At 37.6% G+C, this 17,430-nt stretch overlaps 1 protein-coding gene and 1 long non-coding RNA gene across 3 annotated transcripts; one reads left to right on the top strand and one right to left on the bottom strand.

The window, feature by feature from the left end:
- Positions 1–2,998: 2,998 nt before the first annotated feature.
- ptpn21 (protein tyrosine phosphatase non-receptor type 21) lies at positions 2,999–16,959 on the bottom strand. Of its 2 annotated transcripts, XM_083544035.1 has the most exons (20): positions 16,514–16,762; positions 14,191–14,491; positions 13,345–13,514; positions 13,091–13,188; positions 12,132–12,199; positions 11,954–12,024; positions 11,458–11,545; positions 11,164–11,252; positions 9,164–9,251; positions 8,800–8,879; positions 8,589–8,696; positions 8,032–8,092; positions 7,766–7,847; positions 6,245–7,677; positions 5,609–5,749; positions 5,177–5,395; positions 4,854–4,982; positions 4,532–4,766; positions 4,093–4,253; positions 2,999–3,948 (listed from the first exon to the last, which is right to left on the bottom strand). In XM_083544035.1, exons 2-20 carry the CDS (start codon positions 14,368–14,370, stop codon positions 3,820–3,822), a joined length of 3,630 nt encoding a protein of 1,209 aa, XP_083400161.1. In that variant the 5' UTR covers positions 14,371–14,491; positions 16,514–16,762; the 3' UTR covers positions 2,999–3,819. The 2 variants fall into 2 exon arrangements, with proteins under 2 accessions (XP_083400161.1, XP_083400162.1); XM_083544036.1 differs by lacking the exon at positions 8,589–8,696 and having other exon boundaries at positions 16,514–16,959.
- Positions 13,904–16,605, top strand: LOC310727509. Its single transcript, XR_014534036.1, has 2 exons — positions 13,904–14,591; positions 14,661–16,605. It is a non-coding gene; the product is annotated as an uncharacterized lncRNA (long non-coding RNA).
- Positions 16,960–17,430: the final 471 nt, after the last annotated feature.

Below are 17,430 nucleotides of genomic sequence, written 5' to 3'. Positions count from 1 at the left end.
ACATATACACACACACACCGAGCAGAGCTGACAGATATTGTTTGTGTGGGTAACTGGAGGTTGCCAGGTGAAGGTGCGTAATTCCGCAAGTGTGTGCGGGTTACGCGTTACCGCGAGACATATTGCCACTTTATGTAGCAACTTTATTTGAACAAATCTTCCACAGTACTACCAGTTCAGTGTCGGTCTACTCAGCATCCATCTTCACCTGGTGTCCGGGCTGCGCGCCGGAAAGTCACGTGAACACACACGCCACACGTGCACTGCCTAAACTAAGACTATCTGGTCTTTTTTTGTTTGTTTTGTTTACGGCACACTGTTCCCAGAAAGTGTATAAAACAATCTGACATCGCGATTGCGATACAGTTCATACTGCAGCACTAGTTCAAACCATTTTACAGTGATGAAGCTCACTGTCCTCCGGGGAGCAATAATAATAATAAAAATAATCTAATAATGGTTTCATACCTTTGCCCAGATATATGGCTTGACAGAGTCTGATTATGGAGCTAAACAGAGAGTGCCCTGAAGTGGATTGCTTATATTTCTGTTTCAGCATGCTGAGATTTCTGTTTATTAATCTATTAACACCATTCCATCCTATAAGACCAGGCATGCAATACCAAAAAACCCAATCTTTCAAAGATGGAATAGTATTTCTTTGGATTTTTTTTATACATTTACATTTTGGTGTGCCTGGTACTACCTTTATACTACAAGTAATCAAAGTCTACAGATATACATGGAACAGTATATTAAAATATTAATATCTACAAGTGAATCATACTATCCGAACCAAGTCAAATGTTTCAAGATATTGAGTGATTCAAACTAAAACAGGAGTATAGCGATTTAACATTCGTATCTTTCACCTCTGGTGTACAAACTAAGCACCATCAACAGTCATCTAATTGAGGTAATGTATGATCATGACTGGTTCTGCCACATGCCTGTGCATTACATGATAGAGAAAGAAGAAAAGAACTGGTTAAGTATGACGTCATTTAGGAAGAGTAAAACTAAAAGCACTACCAGTCAGTAAGGAAGGAAGTAACTCAGTATGAAAACAAAAACGCAATTTATTTAAAATATTTAATTGCTGAATGAAAGCGTTTTTTTATGGACAAGTCATTTACACTGGGACACGAACTCTTAATTTATAGCATATATCTTCAACCCATGAGCCCAAACAGACATACACTAGGAAAGGCTTAACATGACTACAAATAAGTAGTAACAGTAGTGTATATTTCTTTGCATGTATTAAAACAAACAGCACGAACAATAAATCAGTGTTGCCTTTAGTTTATAAAATAACTTCAATCTCTGTAACATTGTTTTAATGTAATTGGGGGGGGGGATCCAGCTTGGAAGAGCTTTACATACAAAAACAGCACAAAATCTGCACTTCCTAATTTAATTCAAATACTCTAATATTTATACATTAGTGAGACAGTCTAGAAAAAAAAAGAGATGCTGTTCACCAAAAATAAACTGATTGCATACAACTTATTACACAAACAGTTGACAGTTTAGCTTAAGAGTTTGGACAGAACTGGGCATATTGGGTATCAATGTGCAAAAGAGAGACCCATAAGTAACTACACAGTAAGAATAATACAAATATAGATAGATATGGCATTTATCCTAATTAGTTTGAATCCCTTTATTGAATGGTAGGGATGATCAACTAAATGGAAAATTAATTTATTCTACATCAATGCACCAAATTAAGTTAAAGTTTACATAAATGGAATTATTCTATGAATTTAAATTCATATAAAAAGGTGAAGCTTAGCTCTTTTAGACAAATAAGAAAATCTGGATTTTCAAAAATTATGATTGGAAAAAATGTGGCACATTTATAGAATAGCCTATTTTCATAATTAAAAAAAAAATAGCTTGGATATTGACTGCATTTTACCCCCAAGTTTTTGGATCTTATCACCATTTCTATATTTGAATACTACACACTCCCCCTCCTGAGGGGGAAAAAAGATTGAGGTAATATGTTGGAGAGTGTCTGTAATGATCTCTTTGCAGTGCTGAGGAAATTAAATATTTAAAATTTCAAAACGTTTAATGAAAATTTGCATTTGCAAACTTTACAGCTGATTTCTAAGTTAAAAAATTGAATTGTTTTAGATGTAATTTGTGAAAAACTTCCTAGTTCAACATAGGAATAGTATAGAATAGAATAGGAATTCCCATTTCGGCCCCTCTAAAGCTATTCCTAATCTAACCTCAAGTCTCACTGTGACTTCATACAAACTTGAAAATATTAATTTGTGTCATTTAAATTTTGCATTAATTGTTTAGACAATTGAGATAAGCAGGCACAGTTCTACATAAACTCATGTAGTACCAAACAAATTACAATCTGTAACCAATGTGGACAGTCAAACAAACAGCTAAAATATTTCTGACCATTTAGAATTGATCTCACAGGCACTAGTGGGCTAAAGCCAATCCAGTTAGATTTATGAATGGCTGAATTCAATAGCATTAATACTTTAAACAATCTATAAATATAAGCTTAAAGGTGGTGACATTAAATTGGAGTCTACGATTTCTGATTCAATAGCAGATCCAGGCAAAGTCCTTGTGTCAGATCAACACAAACACTGGGTTTGTGTTGAAATGTAGGCAATACAACAGGCTGCAATCACTTGCATGACAGATGATCTGCAAGATTGGCAAGAACTAAACAGCTTTTATGTGCTCATAAACATGGCACATTAGTACAATTTCATTATACTCTTATTTAGTTTTACCAGTGTTTAATGGGTTTTATATTATTTTAAAACAATCTCAGCTGAAATATGCAACATCTTTGGTAAATTATCAGTTGTCATTAGGTTTAGGAACCAGGCAATAAACAGTTTTTAAATTAAAAAAAAAAAAAAAAAAAAAGGAAAAAAAAGAAACTATTTAGCCATTCTTCATAGACCCTAAAATCATGATAGACACCTTTTTGTTAGTTTTAGAATCCTGCTGAAAAAGATGTGTCTTGAGTATAATAAACCCTTACTGACACATTTTATATGGAACATTATAAATTATTTTATAATACTTGCGTATGCAATCAATATATACACACAAACATCTCAACTTCTCTTTGGCTGTATCCTTACCCATCATGCACATCACTGCAACACATTGTATGTAATGCTTAAGCATTTCACATTACTCTATTATTTGGGAAGGACTGCATACATATATGCAAACCTCTAGAGAGAGTGCAGAACCATACAGCATTAGGTGTTTATCCTTCATTTTGAGTGCATAATTTAATGTTGTCATCCTACAATACACAAAAGGAACCTTCACTTTCATCCTTAAACTTGCACACATTAAACATTGGGGCTAATATGTTCATTTCAACTGAGTAAACCATCAACTATCAACCAAGATAGGAATTAAGAAAAAATAAACCGTTATAAAAAGCAATATTGTTATGCATTTAACAATACAGATGCAGCATTTTGTGTCATTTGCTCATTGTAGTAAAATAAAAGTGCTGAGATTCATTAGTAGCAATCATATAGTGTAAAACTCCACAGTGAAATATCTGAATAATACTGATTAAATGAGAATGTATATGCTGTTTTTTCAGCATCCTTCATATCTTCCCTACCTCCTTCTGATCTTTCACTAATACTCAGAGAAAGTGCAATTGGAGTGGAAGGTGCACCTCAGTCTCCATCTTCAGCACACTGTCCTTTCACACTCTGCAAACTCCTGTGAGGCCTAATGATCTGTTCCAGTTATAACAACAACATTGTCCAGGCATGGGGCAGCATGGCCAACCATGTGAGCTTATATAAGTCTGGAGTTTTTAAGAAACTGTATTAGAACTTTGTAGATGAAGGTGTATTGGGAAACTGTTTGCACCATCAACATGCGTTGCTGTCGCAGCAGGTTTAGAACAGTAGGGACGTCCAGCATCTACAAAAACACGTTACATAATTACCTTTAATAGTAAGCATATAGTAAGTAATAGTAAGCATCGTAAGTCAACTACAGGTTACACATAACTAGACATAGGGCCTTTCCTGTACTCCTGCCAAAAAAAACAATGTTTGCATTTACCTCATTATGTTCCAGACAGGCGACCATGATCTCAGAGAGTATGACCACACCACTGCGCCCCACCCCTGCACTGCAGTGCACAAGCACTGGAGGGTTTGTGTTCTTTGGATCGCTGGTGCTGTTGGTATGCCGCCTTACAGACTGAATTTCCTCCAAATATGCTAGAACAGAGGTTAAGAACAATTTAGTGAACCAGTTATACCCCAGTCAAATTTAATTAAGGACGGACACACATCCTGTTCTCTACCTACTCTAAAAAATGGTGTTAAAATATTTACTTAGATTAATCCACAGAGATTTAGATTAATACTTTTTTTCTAATATGCATGTACAAAAAAATGCTAAATATTGTAAACAATAAAAATGGTTAAATCACACAAGTTATATTAACATAGCATCACTGTGCGACACATTGGTGGCCCAGACAAAGGAGACTTACCCAGAAAGCCTTTAAAATCCTCGGGACAGCCGTGATCAGGCCAGTCTGTGTATTGTAGATGCCAGACAGTTCGCTCCTGGCCTGTCAGTAGGTGTTTAATCTTCAGGCCTGTGGTAGCATAGCAACCCGAATCTGTGCGAAAACGTGTAGTGATCTTAAAGCGGCCGTACGTAACAGTGTTGTGGCGAGAACCTAGACGGGGCCAGTAACGGAAGCTCTTTTCTCGTCCTCCCTCCTTCAAGACATCAAAAAGTCAGAAAATACGTCATCAAAAGAACCTGCTCAAGAAATATGTGTATTTGACTAGACTAAAAATACTCACCTCTTCAGCAGTAACCATTGCAATAATGGCAACCCCATGTTCCCAAACCATTTGCCAAAAGTCTTGACATGTGTTAGGGAGAGGACCCTGAGCTGAAATATAATTCCACTCCTCCCCACCAATTGTAAGCTGGTACACACAAACACAGTAATTAGAATGATTAAGATAACCTGAGGGCTGCCACACTGGAATGATATAGGTGACCAAGTAAAACAAAACTAAAAGTTCAAATACAGGAATGATAATTGAAGGAATTTATGGTATTTTATTAAAACATCCTGCTAGAAGTCTAGGGCTTATTGTAGAAGGAGTGAAGCACCTACTTTGATATGAGAAGCATTGATATATCCTGTGTTGTTCTCTTTAATGGGCACAAGCTCTACCCGTGTGTCATCATAAGGTAGTACATCATGAAATCGGTTTCTTTCTGTATTATCCGGCAGCTGAGCAATGCTGAACTCTTTGTTTGGCCATTTCTTTGGTATTTGCTCATATTCTGTAAACACCAGGCCTGATTCTAGATGTTGCTCCAGTAGCTTACACTAAATAAAAAGCATATTCATGTTATTTTTAACTGTAACCAAGACAGTGATAATTGATAGAATACATTTTTTAAGGACAAAAGTATATTTCCTTATTCACTTGTAGCAACAATATATGCTATTACACAAGTACATAATACACAATATAATACATAATACACAATATACTCCTTTTACAAACAAACAGAGATAAGGTTTCAATTAAATTCCTACCCTGTCATCATTAGAGGCTTTCCCATGCTCGTCTTTGCTTTCATCAGATATGGCCATTCGAGCAAGTGTCAAGCCATTAAGGGTCGCCAGCTTTTGCGGACCCGTCTTCTTCATCTCTGAACGTACACCTTTCTTCATGCCCTGTTGTGAGGAAAGTGGTAGTCACAGAGATTGAGAGAACATAATAGAACATGTCTGAGGAATGCAGCTGGTCATACTTTCTAGCCAGCTATACTACATTCTTCACAGGTAGAGAATGTACCTACCATCCCCTCCTATAGCTTAAATATCCTGATACTCCCCATTCAAACAATTAAAAACCTCAACTTCATATGAACTTCCGTATAAAAAAAAAAAAAGCTGCCAAACGATTATAAAATAATCATAAACAAACATTTTAGGTTTTATAACAAGGAACATCGTCACTTTAGAATATTGTAGTTAATATTCTCATCCAATTTTGTGATGCATTCTGCACTTGTTCATTTGCATCATGTTCAGTGTGAATTCTAGGTGGCTAATCACCTACATCTGTCAAATTTCAATCAATCCCCAAATAATTTGATTTATCTACAAAATTGTTACCTGTCCAATTTTGTTTTTTTATATCAAACACAAGTTACAAGATGTACGTACAGGGGGTGGAAGGCCATCAATGTTTCTTCGTGCAGCGGGTACATCAGAGACTGGTCTTTTTTTGATCACGTCTCTTTTGGGCTTCCATCGACACGGATTGCTCAGATCTCCTTCTGAAACCGAAGGCATGATGGCATCTGCCTCATTAAATGGGTACAGAGAACCCGTCTCATCCTGCTCATGAATACGAGGCTGGAGTTGAAAACCCAGAGTGTTGGGAATAACCTGATCCAAATTGGGGCTAAAAGGATAGGCAGGCAGAGTCTCTATTAAAGGGATTTCCAAAAGATTGATATGATCCTTGGGAGAAGCTACTGCATCCTGAGACTGAGGCGTGTGTCGGCCACTGTCATCCTCATATTCCTCTTCTTCACCACTACTGTGGACAAGCATGGTGGCATCAGATAGAGATTTTTTGTGCCCATAGTGCACATCTTTCAGAATCATGTTCTCAGCCTCATTTCTCTCCTGGAAGATGTCAAGGTCAGAGGAAGAAGCAGGGAGAGCAACAGGTTGAGCAAGCTTGGACGGTGTCTCGGCTGCAGAAGCAGTCCTCTCCTTGAGCCTCATGTTTTCCAGACCATACGTCAGACCAGCAAGCTCAATAGAATTGCGCTTGTGTGTGTATGGGCGGCGTGTGGTGGTGGGGATTAGTGGCTCACTCATTTCTTGTAGTGAGTGTGCCACAGGTAGACTATCTTCCTGAAAAGTTTGCACCGAGTGGTGCACACGGCGCGTGATCAGGTCAGGGCTGCTGCTGCTTGCATGAAGGTGACGCGACAGGTCTGGTGTGCTGTTGGCTGGCCGTGGGCGGTGGTAGGGGTAAGGCGGAGGAGGTCTATACACCTGAGCCCCCATGATGTTGGGTGCTGGGTAGGCATGGGCCTGAGCCAGCTGCACATCAGTGAGTTCAGGCACGCTGACTGCTCCCACCACAGGCCTCCTCTCACCTGGGTATGGGTATGGTGATGGGCTGTGAAAGCTGTAATGTAGGTGATATTGAGCTGCAGTTCCTCGAATCTCAGGCTGGCTGTACACTAGTGGATCAGGTCGGCTATAGGCATAAGAGTTTCCGATATTGAGGTTCCTCATTGAATGGCTGTGACGGTCAGGCATGGCTGCCATCGTACTGTGGTTCTTCTGGCGCATGACGCTCTCATAGTCGGGTGTGGCACGGTATGAGGGTGGGATCAGAACACTGTGGCGTTGAGAAGGAACGTATTCAGGCCGTGTAATGTCACTGCCTGTGATGCTTGGATTTGAGGACATAGGGGATGGCTGCATGTAGTGTTGTGGGTTGGTAAGGGAGCTGGTGCTGTGGGCGCTGTACACACTGCCATTTCGAAGTCTTCCATTGTACTCATGTGGTGAATGGTCTAGACTGGTTTGCGAGTGGTAGTAGTAGCCGTTGTGATTGTTTATGTAAAGATTGTCTGTGAATGTGAGAAAATAAATGACCATCGGGCATAACAATCATACACAAACGGTTGATAATAGACACATGGAAAGGTTTTGTTTTACCTTGAGATGATTTGTAAGGCTCCCGGTAATGGCTATTGTAGTGCAACTGATGTGGTGGCATCATGTATGTCTGAGGCTTGGGCTTCAGCAAGAAAAAAAGGCACCACTGTTCAGTTTATGAGCTCACCATATGTTCCAAGAGAAATCACGTGGATTTAACTCAGCCATAACAGCCATTCTATTTCCATAGAAAGATCCAGAAAGGCAAATGACAAGGCAACCATGAAAAAGCTGTCCAAATAGAAAATTACTTAGGTTATGCCTACCATTGAAATTCTTGTGGAGGAGCGTCGTCTAACCGGGTTCACTGGTGTTGGTTCAGCTTGCCTGTCAAAACAGATCAAACTGAGTAAAAGAAACCAGACTGCAGGCCATCAACTCTAATGCTATATGGCAGTTGAGGGAAAGGCAGCGTTTTCCAGAACCATCTCATCAGTACTCATCACGGTTACAGTGTATGTTGTATAGAATGAAACCATTACAAAAACAAATTAACGTTATATAAAAAGAGCTACCTTTTATGAAACATGAAAAGGAAAGAGTGGGTCTCATCTTGAAAATGCAATTGCACATAATTGTGCATATTGGAGTAGCCATGGTGCAATAAAAAAATAAATACGATTTCTTGTTAGCAATTAGTAAAAAAATGCTTTGCTTCTGTCAAATAGCTGATTTTGGAATAGTTTGTCTGTTTTAGAACATGCAGTCAGGATTTTCAGATTCACATAACACCAGGAATTAATGTAATAAAATCTACATAATTTGTGAAAATCGGGGTCTTTGAGCAGAAAGAGCAGTCGACAGCTGAAACAGTCTTGCTCACCCCTTGTTAGAAGGCAGAGAAGGACGAGAGAGCATTGGAAAGCGTGGAAATGAAAGAGTGAGAATGGACTTCTGGGAACTTTCAGAAGGTGGAGCATCAGATTCTTCTCTAGAGACAGGAAAGTAATAAGGATAAAGCAGTGAGGAGCAAAACAAAAAAAAAAAAACACCACACCATCTGGCTAAACAAATAGCTTAGACTACACACTTACAGAGTACTTTTGTTGATTTTATAGAATCTGTGCCGTGCCAAGCACATTCTGCACACATATTTGGAAGTCTCCATGTCCTCCTGGAAGAGGAAGATCATTTACAAAAAAGAGTCAGGAATCACAAGCATGACTATGCCCTATTGTGCTCTAATGAAAACATTGGCCTGTGTATTTTCAATACTAGTTACACCCAGCATTTTATATGCATGCAAGGATTTTAATTTGTGGAGGCACACCTATCTATTAATATACATAGGCATGAGCACATAACTCAAATCACATAACTACTGGCTATTCTGAGAAAAGGAAAGCATTGAACATACCCAGGATAATAGGTAGAAGCAGCATTGACTACAGAACTTACAGTCTGAAATTGAATGGTGTCTTCTTTGTTGGCCAGCTCCAAGGCAAAAAAGGACTTGTTATGAGTCATGTTGTTAATGTCATTCCATCTAAATGGGGAAAAGAAAAATCAGTCATGCAATAACCTTTAAATGAGTGCACAAAATCAGCAACAGAAACACAGACAGTAGACTGACAAAATAACTAATGTTTTAAAATTAAATAAACACAACCTCAGATGAACAACACAATATATTTTTCACTGTGCTATTGTATGTATATATATTTATTTTTTTTTATATATATATATATATATATATATATATATATATATATATGTATGTATGTATGTATGTGTATATATATATATATATATATATATATATATATATATATATATATATATATATATATATATATATATATATATGTGTATATATGTATGTGTGTATTGTTTTTTTTTTTTTTTTTGTGTGTTATTATAATTATTATTCTTTTTTTTTTTTTTTTTTTTTTTTTTTACAAAAGTCAAGCCCGAAATAGAAAATTTTTGGGGGGAAAACTAAGCACACTATATGATTCAATAGTTTCTCACTTCACTAGCTTCAGTCGCTCAGATTATTGTGGAGGAATTTTGACTCACTCTTCTGTACATCGTCGCCTTAGTTAATTAAGGTTTGCAGGAATGTGTTTATTCACAGCTCTCTTAACCACTATAATTCATTTTGATTCTGCTTTTACCAGTCGTTCTGTTGTAGATTTGCTGATGTGCTTAAGATCACTGTCCTTTTGCACAGCCAAGCGTTAGCTGTTAGACAGATGGCCTCTCATTTGACCAAACATCTCCACTTTGGTGTGATCTGTCTAAAGAATATTGTTTCAAAAGTTTTGTGGCTTGTTTAAATTTGCAAACTGTGCTAAAGTTCTTGGATAAAGCTCTTGTCTAGCAGCCCTTCCAAGCAAGCCATACTTGTTCAGTCTTTTTCTAATTGTACCGTCATTAACTTTAACATTTAATATGCAAATTGAGGCCTGTAGAGTCTCAGTCTTCTTAAGTGCTTTGCAATTTCTCAGAGCATCGCATTTCTCAGAGCAACCCTTGAGGGGTAAATTTGCTGGGACAGCCAGTCCTGGAAAGATTGGCAACGCTCTTGAATGTTATCCAGTTGTGAATAAATGTTCCTTACTGTAAAACGTTGTATTTTAAATTGTTTGAAAATGGCTTTACAATCCTTCCCAGATTAATGGGCACCAAAGATTACTGCTAATGTCTTCCCTCCTTGGTGTTATGTCAACACACACCTGAATGCTACAGAACATCTGAACAATTGCTAAAACGTTTTGTAGAGATGGTCATACTTGCATATAATCAAGCAGATTTACTTAGCAGCACCTGGCACCTACTTAGACTCTTACAGTCTAAGGAAGCAATAAAACTGTACTTATTTTTTCTTTTCCATTTTTTTTACTATTTAAAAAGAAATAATAAAAATAATGTCACAGTGTAATATGTTGTGTTTTTCAACTGCGTTTGCAGTGCCAGACATAAAACCATAAAATTCAAAGAGGGCATGTATGTAAGAATTCAACCACTTTTTGTCATACAAAATTGTACACACAGTTGTCTAAAATGTCTTTGAATGCTGTAGATTCATAATTTTTACATGGGCCACTGATCCAGCATAAAAAATGTCCCAGTGCAATAAGTAAGGTCCTTAAAATCATGGTTTGCCTTTGTTGGTATAAAAGAATGGCCTGTAACCCAGTGTAAGTGCTTTAACCTCATTAATTCTCTAGTGGTGGAATGACCATAACCACACAGCCACATTCCAAATGTGTGTTGGAGGCTGTTTAAGCAACAACAACAAAAAAATAAAAAATAAGGGACTAATCTATAATGTGATGCCAAGCATAAACATATGAGTGTTATGGTCAACTGTGCACATGTGTTTTGACTAGATTGTGCATATGCTCATGTTTATGAAGAACATTTTAATGGGAATCCTCCTCAACAATACCGACCGGAATAAAAGAGGTGCTCTGCCATTTTTGTGCTTAACAAAAATCCCTTCCAGACAGGATCCAATGAGTATATCTGCACCCTGGCTGTCCTGTGTAGTGAAAAATACAAAACACAAAAATAAATAAAATAGTTACAAGTAAAAGTACGGAAATATACATACCTGCAATTACTGGTGTAGGAGCATTATGGCATTTGAACACCAACATGAGCCATATATATGTGTGTAATTTCTGCAACATTAACATGAACTTAAATATTAAACTTGTAAACACTTTGGATGCAGAATTGTTTACCTTTGCTTGAAAACTTTCTTGACCATAGCCTTCCATCTTTTCCACTTCTTGCATGTACAACAATTCTGCTTCTGGTACTGGCATACCTCTATAAGAGGAAAATGGGAAGAACAAAAAAAAACAAAACAATTAACAAACTGCTTTTCTAAACACAAATCTATTCATTCTCAGACATGCATGATCAGAAAAACCTATTAAAACCAAAATAATTATGCACAGTTAAAATGCCACAGATTTTCTGCTGTGCAACAATATAACCTTGGCTTAAACACCTAATAAAGTCCTTGATTAATATCAGAGTTCGTATTTTATCTGATTGTCTATAAATCAGTCTTAAAATGCAGATTCTCATCAAATATTTACAAAAGCTAAAAGAAACAAACCATAAAGCGTCTCTGCACTTGCTTTCAATAATGTTTTTTAATATCCAGTGTCTGTCCTGATGTGTCTCTTTTTAGTTTAAAACAAACAATAAACATGGTATGCATGTCCTCACCGATAGCTCTGATAAAGAAGGGCAACTTTTTGAGTTGCTTCTTTAACAACCCTCTCATCTTGAATCCATTCCTATAAAGAAAGAAGAGAAGGGCGGCCGGGGGTGGGGTGGCGGTGGCGGTGTTAGTTTCTATCTGATTACTGGGTAACACATAGAAAGTAAAATAAAACAAACTCACGATGGGGAAAAGAACAAACTTTTGAAGAAATTCTTGCGAGTCATAGCGGTTGAAATCTCCAAAGTCAGCTAGAACCAGACAAAACAAAAACAACACACACAATAACATCTCAATTTTAACCCAGTTTAATATTCAGGATCTATTTATTACACAAAATGCATTTAGCCTCTTTTTCATGTGGTGTGCACATAAATAACCTTAAGCACACAAATCTTTGAGCAATGCCTTCTTAGTGAACATTTCTTAATCACATATAATGTCTTGTCCAGCAGCCCTGGAATTTTTTTGGGGGGGATTTATTACATATTAGGTACAACCAGCTGTGTAGTATTTGGCAACAAGAAAAAAGTTAAAAAATAAGAAACTTGATATGATGGAAACCATTTTAGCCTTTGTAACCATAGCAGTCGGTCATTAACAGCAAGTCCAGTCATCCTGTTAGAAATGTACACAAGCTATGCTGACAATCCAAAGTATTAGCATAGCTACAAGATTCTATGTTCAGCACTGCTCAAACACAAAAATAGCATGTGTTAAACACTTGATCTAACTGACCCAAATCAAACTAAAGGCTTTGACTGTGCAATTGTTAGCCAGTGTATTTTTCTCTGCAAGATGCACATGGGAAAGCAGTTTAGATTTGGCTGCAACTGTTAGTGAGGTCAGTTCACTGCTATGTTAATTTCCAAGCCAGTAACTTGTGCTGCCAGATAGATCTTCACCAGGAGAGTTTAGGATTCTTCCCCTTGGCAAAAACGGATGCCAGAAATCTTAAGCCTACAAGCACAGCTAGCTTAGTCTGGTATTGTACTTTAAGTAACTTAATTATAAGTGGACAAAATAGACAAGGACATAATTAAAATACAGTTTACAGAGTGGAATATCTAGTTATGGCATATGAATTAAATATTACCAGCCAAATCAAAGCATAATCCTAAAAAAGCATACTGCTTGGATACCTTGTACAGCCAAGCCAGCTAACCGGATGGCTTGTTCAATTGAGCAAGGAATCCTGCCCTCCAGAACATCTTTCTTCAGTTGGAGGTAATACTGGTATCTGTTAGAGAGCAATTGAACAATGCAACAAGAAACACTGTTAACTACATCATTTTAATTATGTTTTCCAACCATTCCAGCGGCCATAATAATTAACCATGTTATTTAATAAATAATTCCTAGCATAAAATCAATACAGACCAAGCATCTTAGTCACCTGGTTATTTCTTGCTGTAGTTGGGAAACTGTCGGCAAATAGAAAATGACTCCAAAGTAAACAGTGGGTTCCTGCCCATACTTGTCAAGCTGTTTCTTCAGAGGCTTTTCTAAATCAATCCATCGCTGCTGGTTTTGTTTGTTAAAGTACCAGAGACTGAAATACATTATCTGTAGAATGAGCAGAATGTCATTAAAATGTACAGGTTGGTGGACAAAAAAAAATTGGCTGCTACTTCAAGACACTATTGGCCTTCATGATGGCATAGAAATGTTTTAATAACAATAATTAATGAACTATAACAATTCATGAACCTTCTACAATACAGAACACCTGCTGTATTGCTGTTAATAGTTTTTCGTGGTCATTGAAGCATCTTAAACAAGACTACGATTCTTAATCTAAGTGGCATAAGGTTTAGCCACATATCGAGACAACCTTTTCTCAAAAAACACCAGCTGCATTCCCAAGGCCATTCAGCCACAGAAGGTTTTAGTGTTTATACAGTCTTACCAGTTTAATTTCACTTAGGGGATCACTTGTGTTATACCACATGACTGAAAATTATATATTCTTAAAAGAAGTAAATTTAGTTTTAGTCTTTAAACTGAGAAATTTATACCTATACACTAACTTTTTACACCATCAACTAAATACTACTCACAAAGAAAAAAACAGTTAATGAAATGCAATGACTACAAAAGTAATAACTAGGATCGCTACATTTTAGAGATAAAGCAGAGTGTGTGCAGACAGCAATGGACATATGCAGGTCATTACTGTTTTGCTTAAGTTTAAGAAACAAAAAACAATTATGATGTTTATATCAGTTTAGACAATACACACCTCTCGTAACTCGAGTCTCTGAGCAACTGCTTCCAAACATTCCTGGCCTGTGCTCTCCACAGAAAGTGTAAACTCAACAAATTCGCCATTAAGCAGCTGTATGCGTGTGACCAGACAGCTCTTGCTGGAGACAGTATATCTTCGTGTCCTCTTAAGTTTAAATACAAATGGTAAGGGCATGGTTTACCAGTAACATGGACCTTTATGGGCCAGAATGAGTTCAAAAGATTCACTTTTAAATTTAAGCCATGGGTGAACAAAAAATAATAATTCTGGCTCCAAAAGGCAGTTACATCGATATCTGGGGAAACAGAAGAATCAGAGGACAACAGATTAGAAAGCATTCTTATGGACAAATATACTATCATTTATGCCTGCTATAAGTTTTAGATGAACCCTAAGTCAACAGTTATTTTACAGTTGTGCAAACAGCATACAGAATATGAAAACTGTGTGCTACTAAGAAGGAGGTAGAAATGACAAATTACATGACAGTATTCATTTCGTATTAACCCTGCTGAAAAAACTTTCCATTAGAGAAACTACCGTGCCAGAGAGCACAGATAAAGTAAAAAATAAAAATATTATTAATTAAGAGCCAAAAGAAGTGAACTTGACTACTAAGTCCATCGGATATGAAAAGGAAAACAAAGATGCTAAATCTAACCAATAACCTATACTGAATAATAGAAGTGTTAGCAGTGCCATGCTGCTGCACAAAGTCTGATGCTGATCCACATCCATCTGCAGCGAGTTCTGTAACACAATACCACAAAACCACCAAAACCAGACACACAATTCTGTCTTACCCATGTGTCGTGTGGTGGTTTAGGTGTTAGCCGATTAGGAAGCTAGAAAACAATGTCACTGGGTTGACAGAGAGCCTGATAGATGAGGTATGAGATATGACTTAAATATGACAAACATGATTAAATACGGCTCCCTTTCAAATACAAAACTTAACACCACTACATCTTACCTGTCCTTGAAACACAAACTCCACATGCCGCAAACATCATTCTAAGCAACATGATATGTTATCTTCAAGAAAATGATCCCTAGTAAAGTTAAAATGCCAGGACAAAGAAACAAACTAGGTTCGGGGTCCAGGGTCGGGGGTCAAATAGAGGTAAACCATTTGATCAGCCCAGCTGATTATTGCCATTTTTTTTTTTTATTCAATTGGCACTGGCCGCTTCTTAGACAGGTGCATCTGACACATCAACCCATGCGTGTCCGTTCTGCGCTTGCGTGAGAGAACAGAACTCTCTCAAATAAGTCTGTATTCTGCATTCAAACAGGGACAACGGAAGTGCTACAATTGTAAATATATAAATCAAGCAGCGTTTACACCTGCCTTGATCATTACTAACAGATTTGTGTAGCTTTTGCAATCATGCCTATTTCTAAATATCAGCATTGGCTAGAGAAAAACCCAGATTGGTCAAACCTCTATTGCCAAAGAACAAGAACTTTATTCAACAAAAACTAACAAATCAGGCAATCCATGGAAGCACCCAAAACCAGTCAAAGCACAATCTTTTTTTTTTTTTACCACCTTCTGCACCACCTTTTTTCATTGTCCAAATATTCTCTAATCCACCACAAATATCTCCAAACACTTTTCAATTTAATATACTTTTGGTGGTAAAACCCATCCATGACTATTAAAAAAAAAAAACAAGTATATGTATATACTTATATGTATATGAGACAATGTCTGTTGTGAAAAAGCGCTATAGAAATAAATAAACATGATTCTTTTGTTTATTCACGGTCCAGGCTTTGGCCTGTTCATGACCCTATAGCAGGGGAACTACCTTAACCCTTGACCATGCATTCTTCTGACATATTTAATACTCTGACACATCACCTGTTTAGAAGTTAAAAGCAGGTACACTGGACTCAAATATTGATGCTTTAAAATTTTTAATCACACATTCATCACTTGATATAAACACACTGATTTGTGATACATGGTAAAGACACATAATACTAATGCAAAAGGTTAAAAGGAAGCACCATATTGTGGGAATCTAACTGCATGGCTGCTACAGCAGCAACAAGTTGGCGAACAGCTCACAAACAACTCCCGACGAGCAATGCTCAGGGCGGCGAAAGTTGCTGTTTTGCTGTTAGTTGGTTTTGAAAACAAAATGTGTTTCGGTAACCAATATGCGCAAGAGTAAATCGGTATACGGTTTATTTACCCTGAATACACGGCCAGATAAGGCTAATTTCGAGTTAGCATAGCATAATGGCTGGTTAAAGTAACGACAGTGCGTGGAAGTGTTTGTAGCTAGCTGGAAACTCCGTTACTTACCTTGTGAATAGGCTGCCTCTAAGGATCATTGATTTTTACATGTAGATGACGGACGCTTGGCGATAATACTTGCAAACCGAGGACATTTTTTTTTTTTTTTAGAAAACAAATTTGTGGCGAATCACACGTTCACGCAGACTCAAGGGTCACACTGGAAGTTTGCTCCGAAACTTTACTTCCGGCCAGAACACACACAAGCGAGCGCTTGCGACCGCGTCCGCACGCAATCACACCACGCATGGACGAGTCATCCATGTAGCCATCCGCGGGACTATTTTCCCAGGTTCGATCGGACTTTTCGCCCCAGTGCGTGCTTAACCCATAACCAACGCACACGTGTAGGACTTACCTGTATATCATTACATTATTAAAATGTGACCATGACGGGAGTTAATGCCAGACAACCAAATAAAGAAGTAACAGAGTACTATGATACACACAGGAATGAGGTGTGTTACATCAGACAGCTGTAAAGCCCCACAGTGGGAATGTTAGGAATGAGGCAGCTGCCTTTCACTGGGCGTTTTATCTAAACCGGTTACATTACGACACAGCAAAACAACACGTGTTTACACCTTTTCCACACACACACGCACGCACATGCACGCACCCAAGCAGAAGTTTATCCAGGTAGTAAAACTTTATGGACCCGTTTTCACTTTGTTTCATGTGTCGAGCAGAAGTGAGTTGAGTGCAGAATTCATCCTGCTATATGATTAGGTTTTACAGGTTATCTACTCTATACATACTCAGGCTCATCAACAAAAAGTGTATTCACTTAATCATTTACGATTTAGTTGATCCAGGATTTCCCAATCAAGTCCTTCCCTTTTAGAATCAGAATCAGGTTTATTGGCCAAGTGTGTTGACACACACAAGGCATTTGGTTCCAGCTGTTAGTGACTCTCAAAGTACAG

This window comes from Silurus aristotelis (assembly GCF_946808225.1).
Source record: "Silurus aristotelis genome assembly, chromosome: 6".
Lineage (NCBI taxonomy): Eukaryota > Metazoa > Chordata > Actinopteri > Siluriformes > Siluridae > Silurus > Silurus aristotelis.
Note: the sequence above shows the minus strand (reverse complement) of the source record. Positions and strands in the feature narration are given on the sequence as shown.

Bases quoted from the DNA above. Each gene is read 5' to 3' on its own strand.
- ptpn21 (XM_083544035.1), bottom strand. From the start codon at position 14,370: ATGCCCTTACCATTTGTATTTAAACTTAAGAGGACACGAAGATATACT. The intron at 9,252-11,163 runs GTCGGTATTGTT...TTCCCCATTTAG, and splicing joins AGAGCACCTCTTTTATTCCG to ATGGAATGACATTAACAACA. The intron at 4,983-5,176 runs GTAGGTGCTTCA...TGTGTGTACCAG, and splicing joins TCAATGCTTCTCATATCAAA to CTTACAATTGGTGGGGAGGA.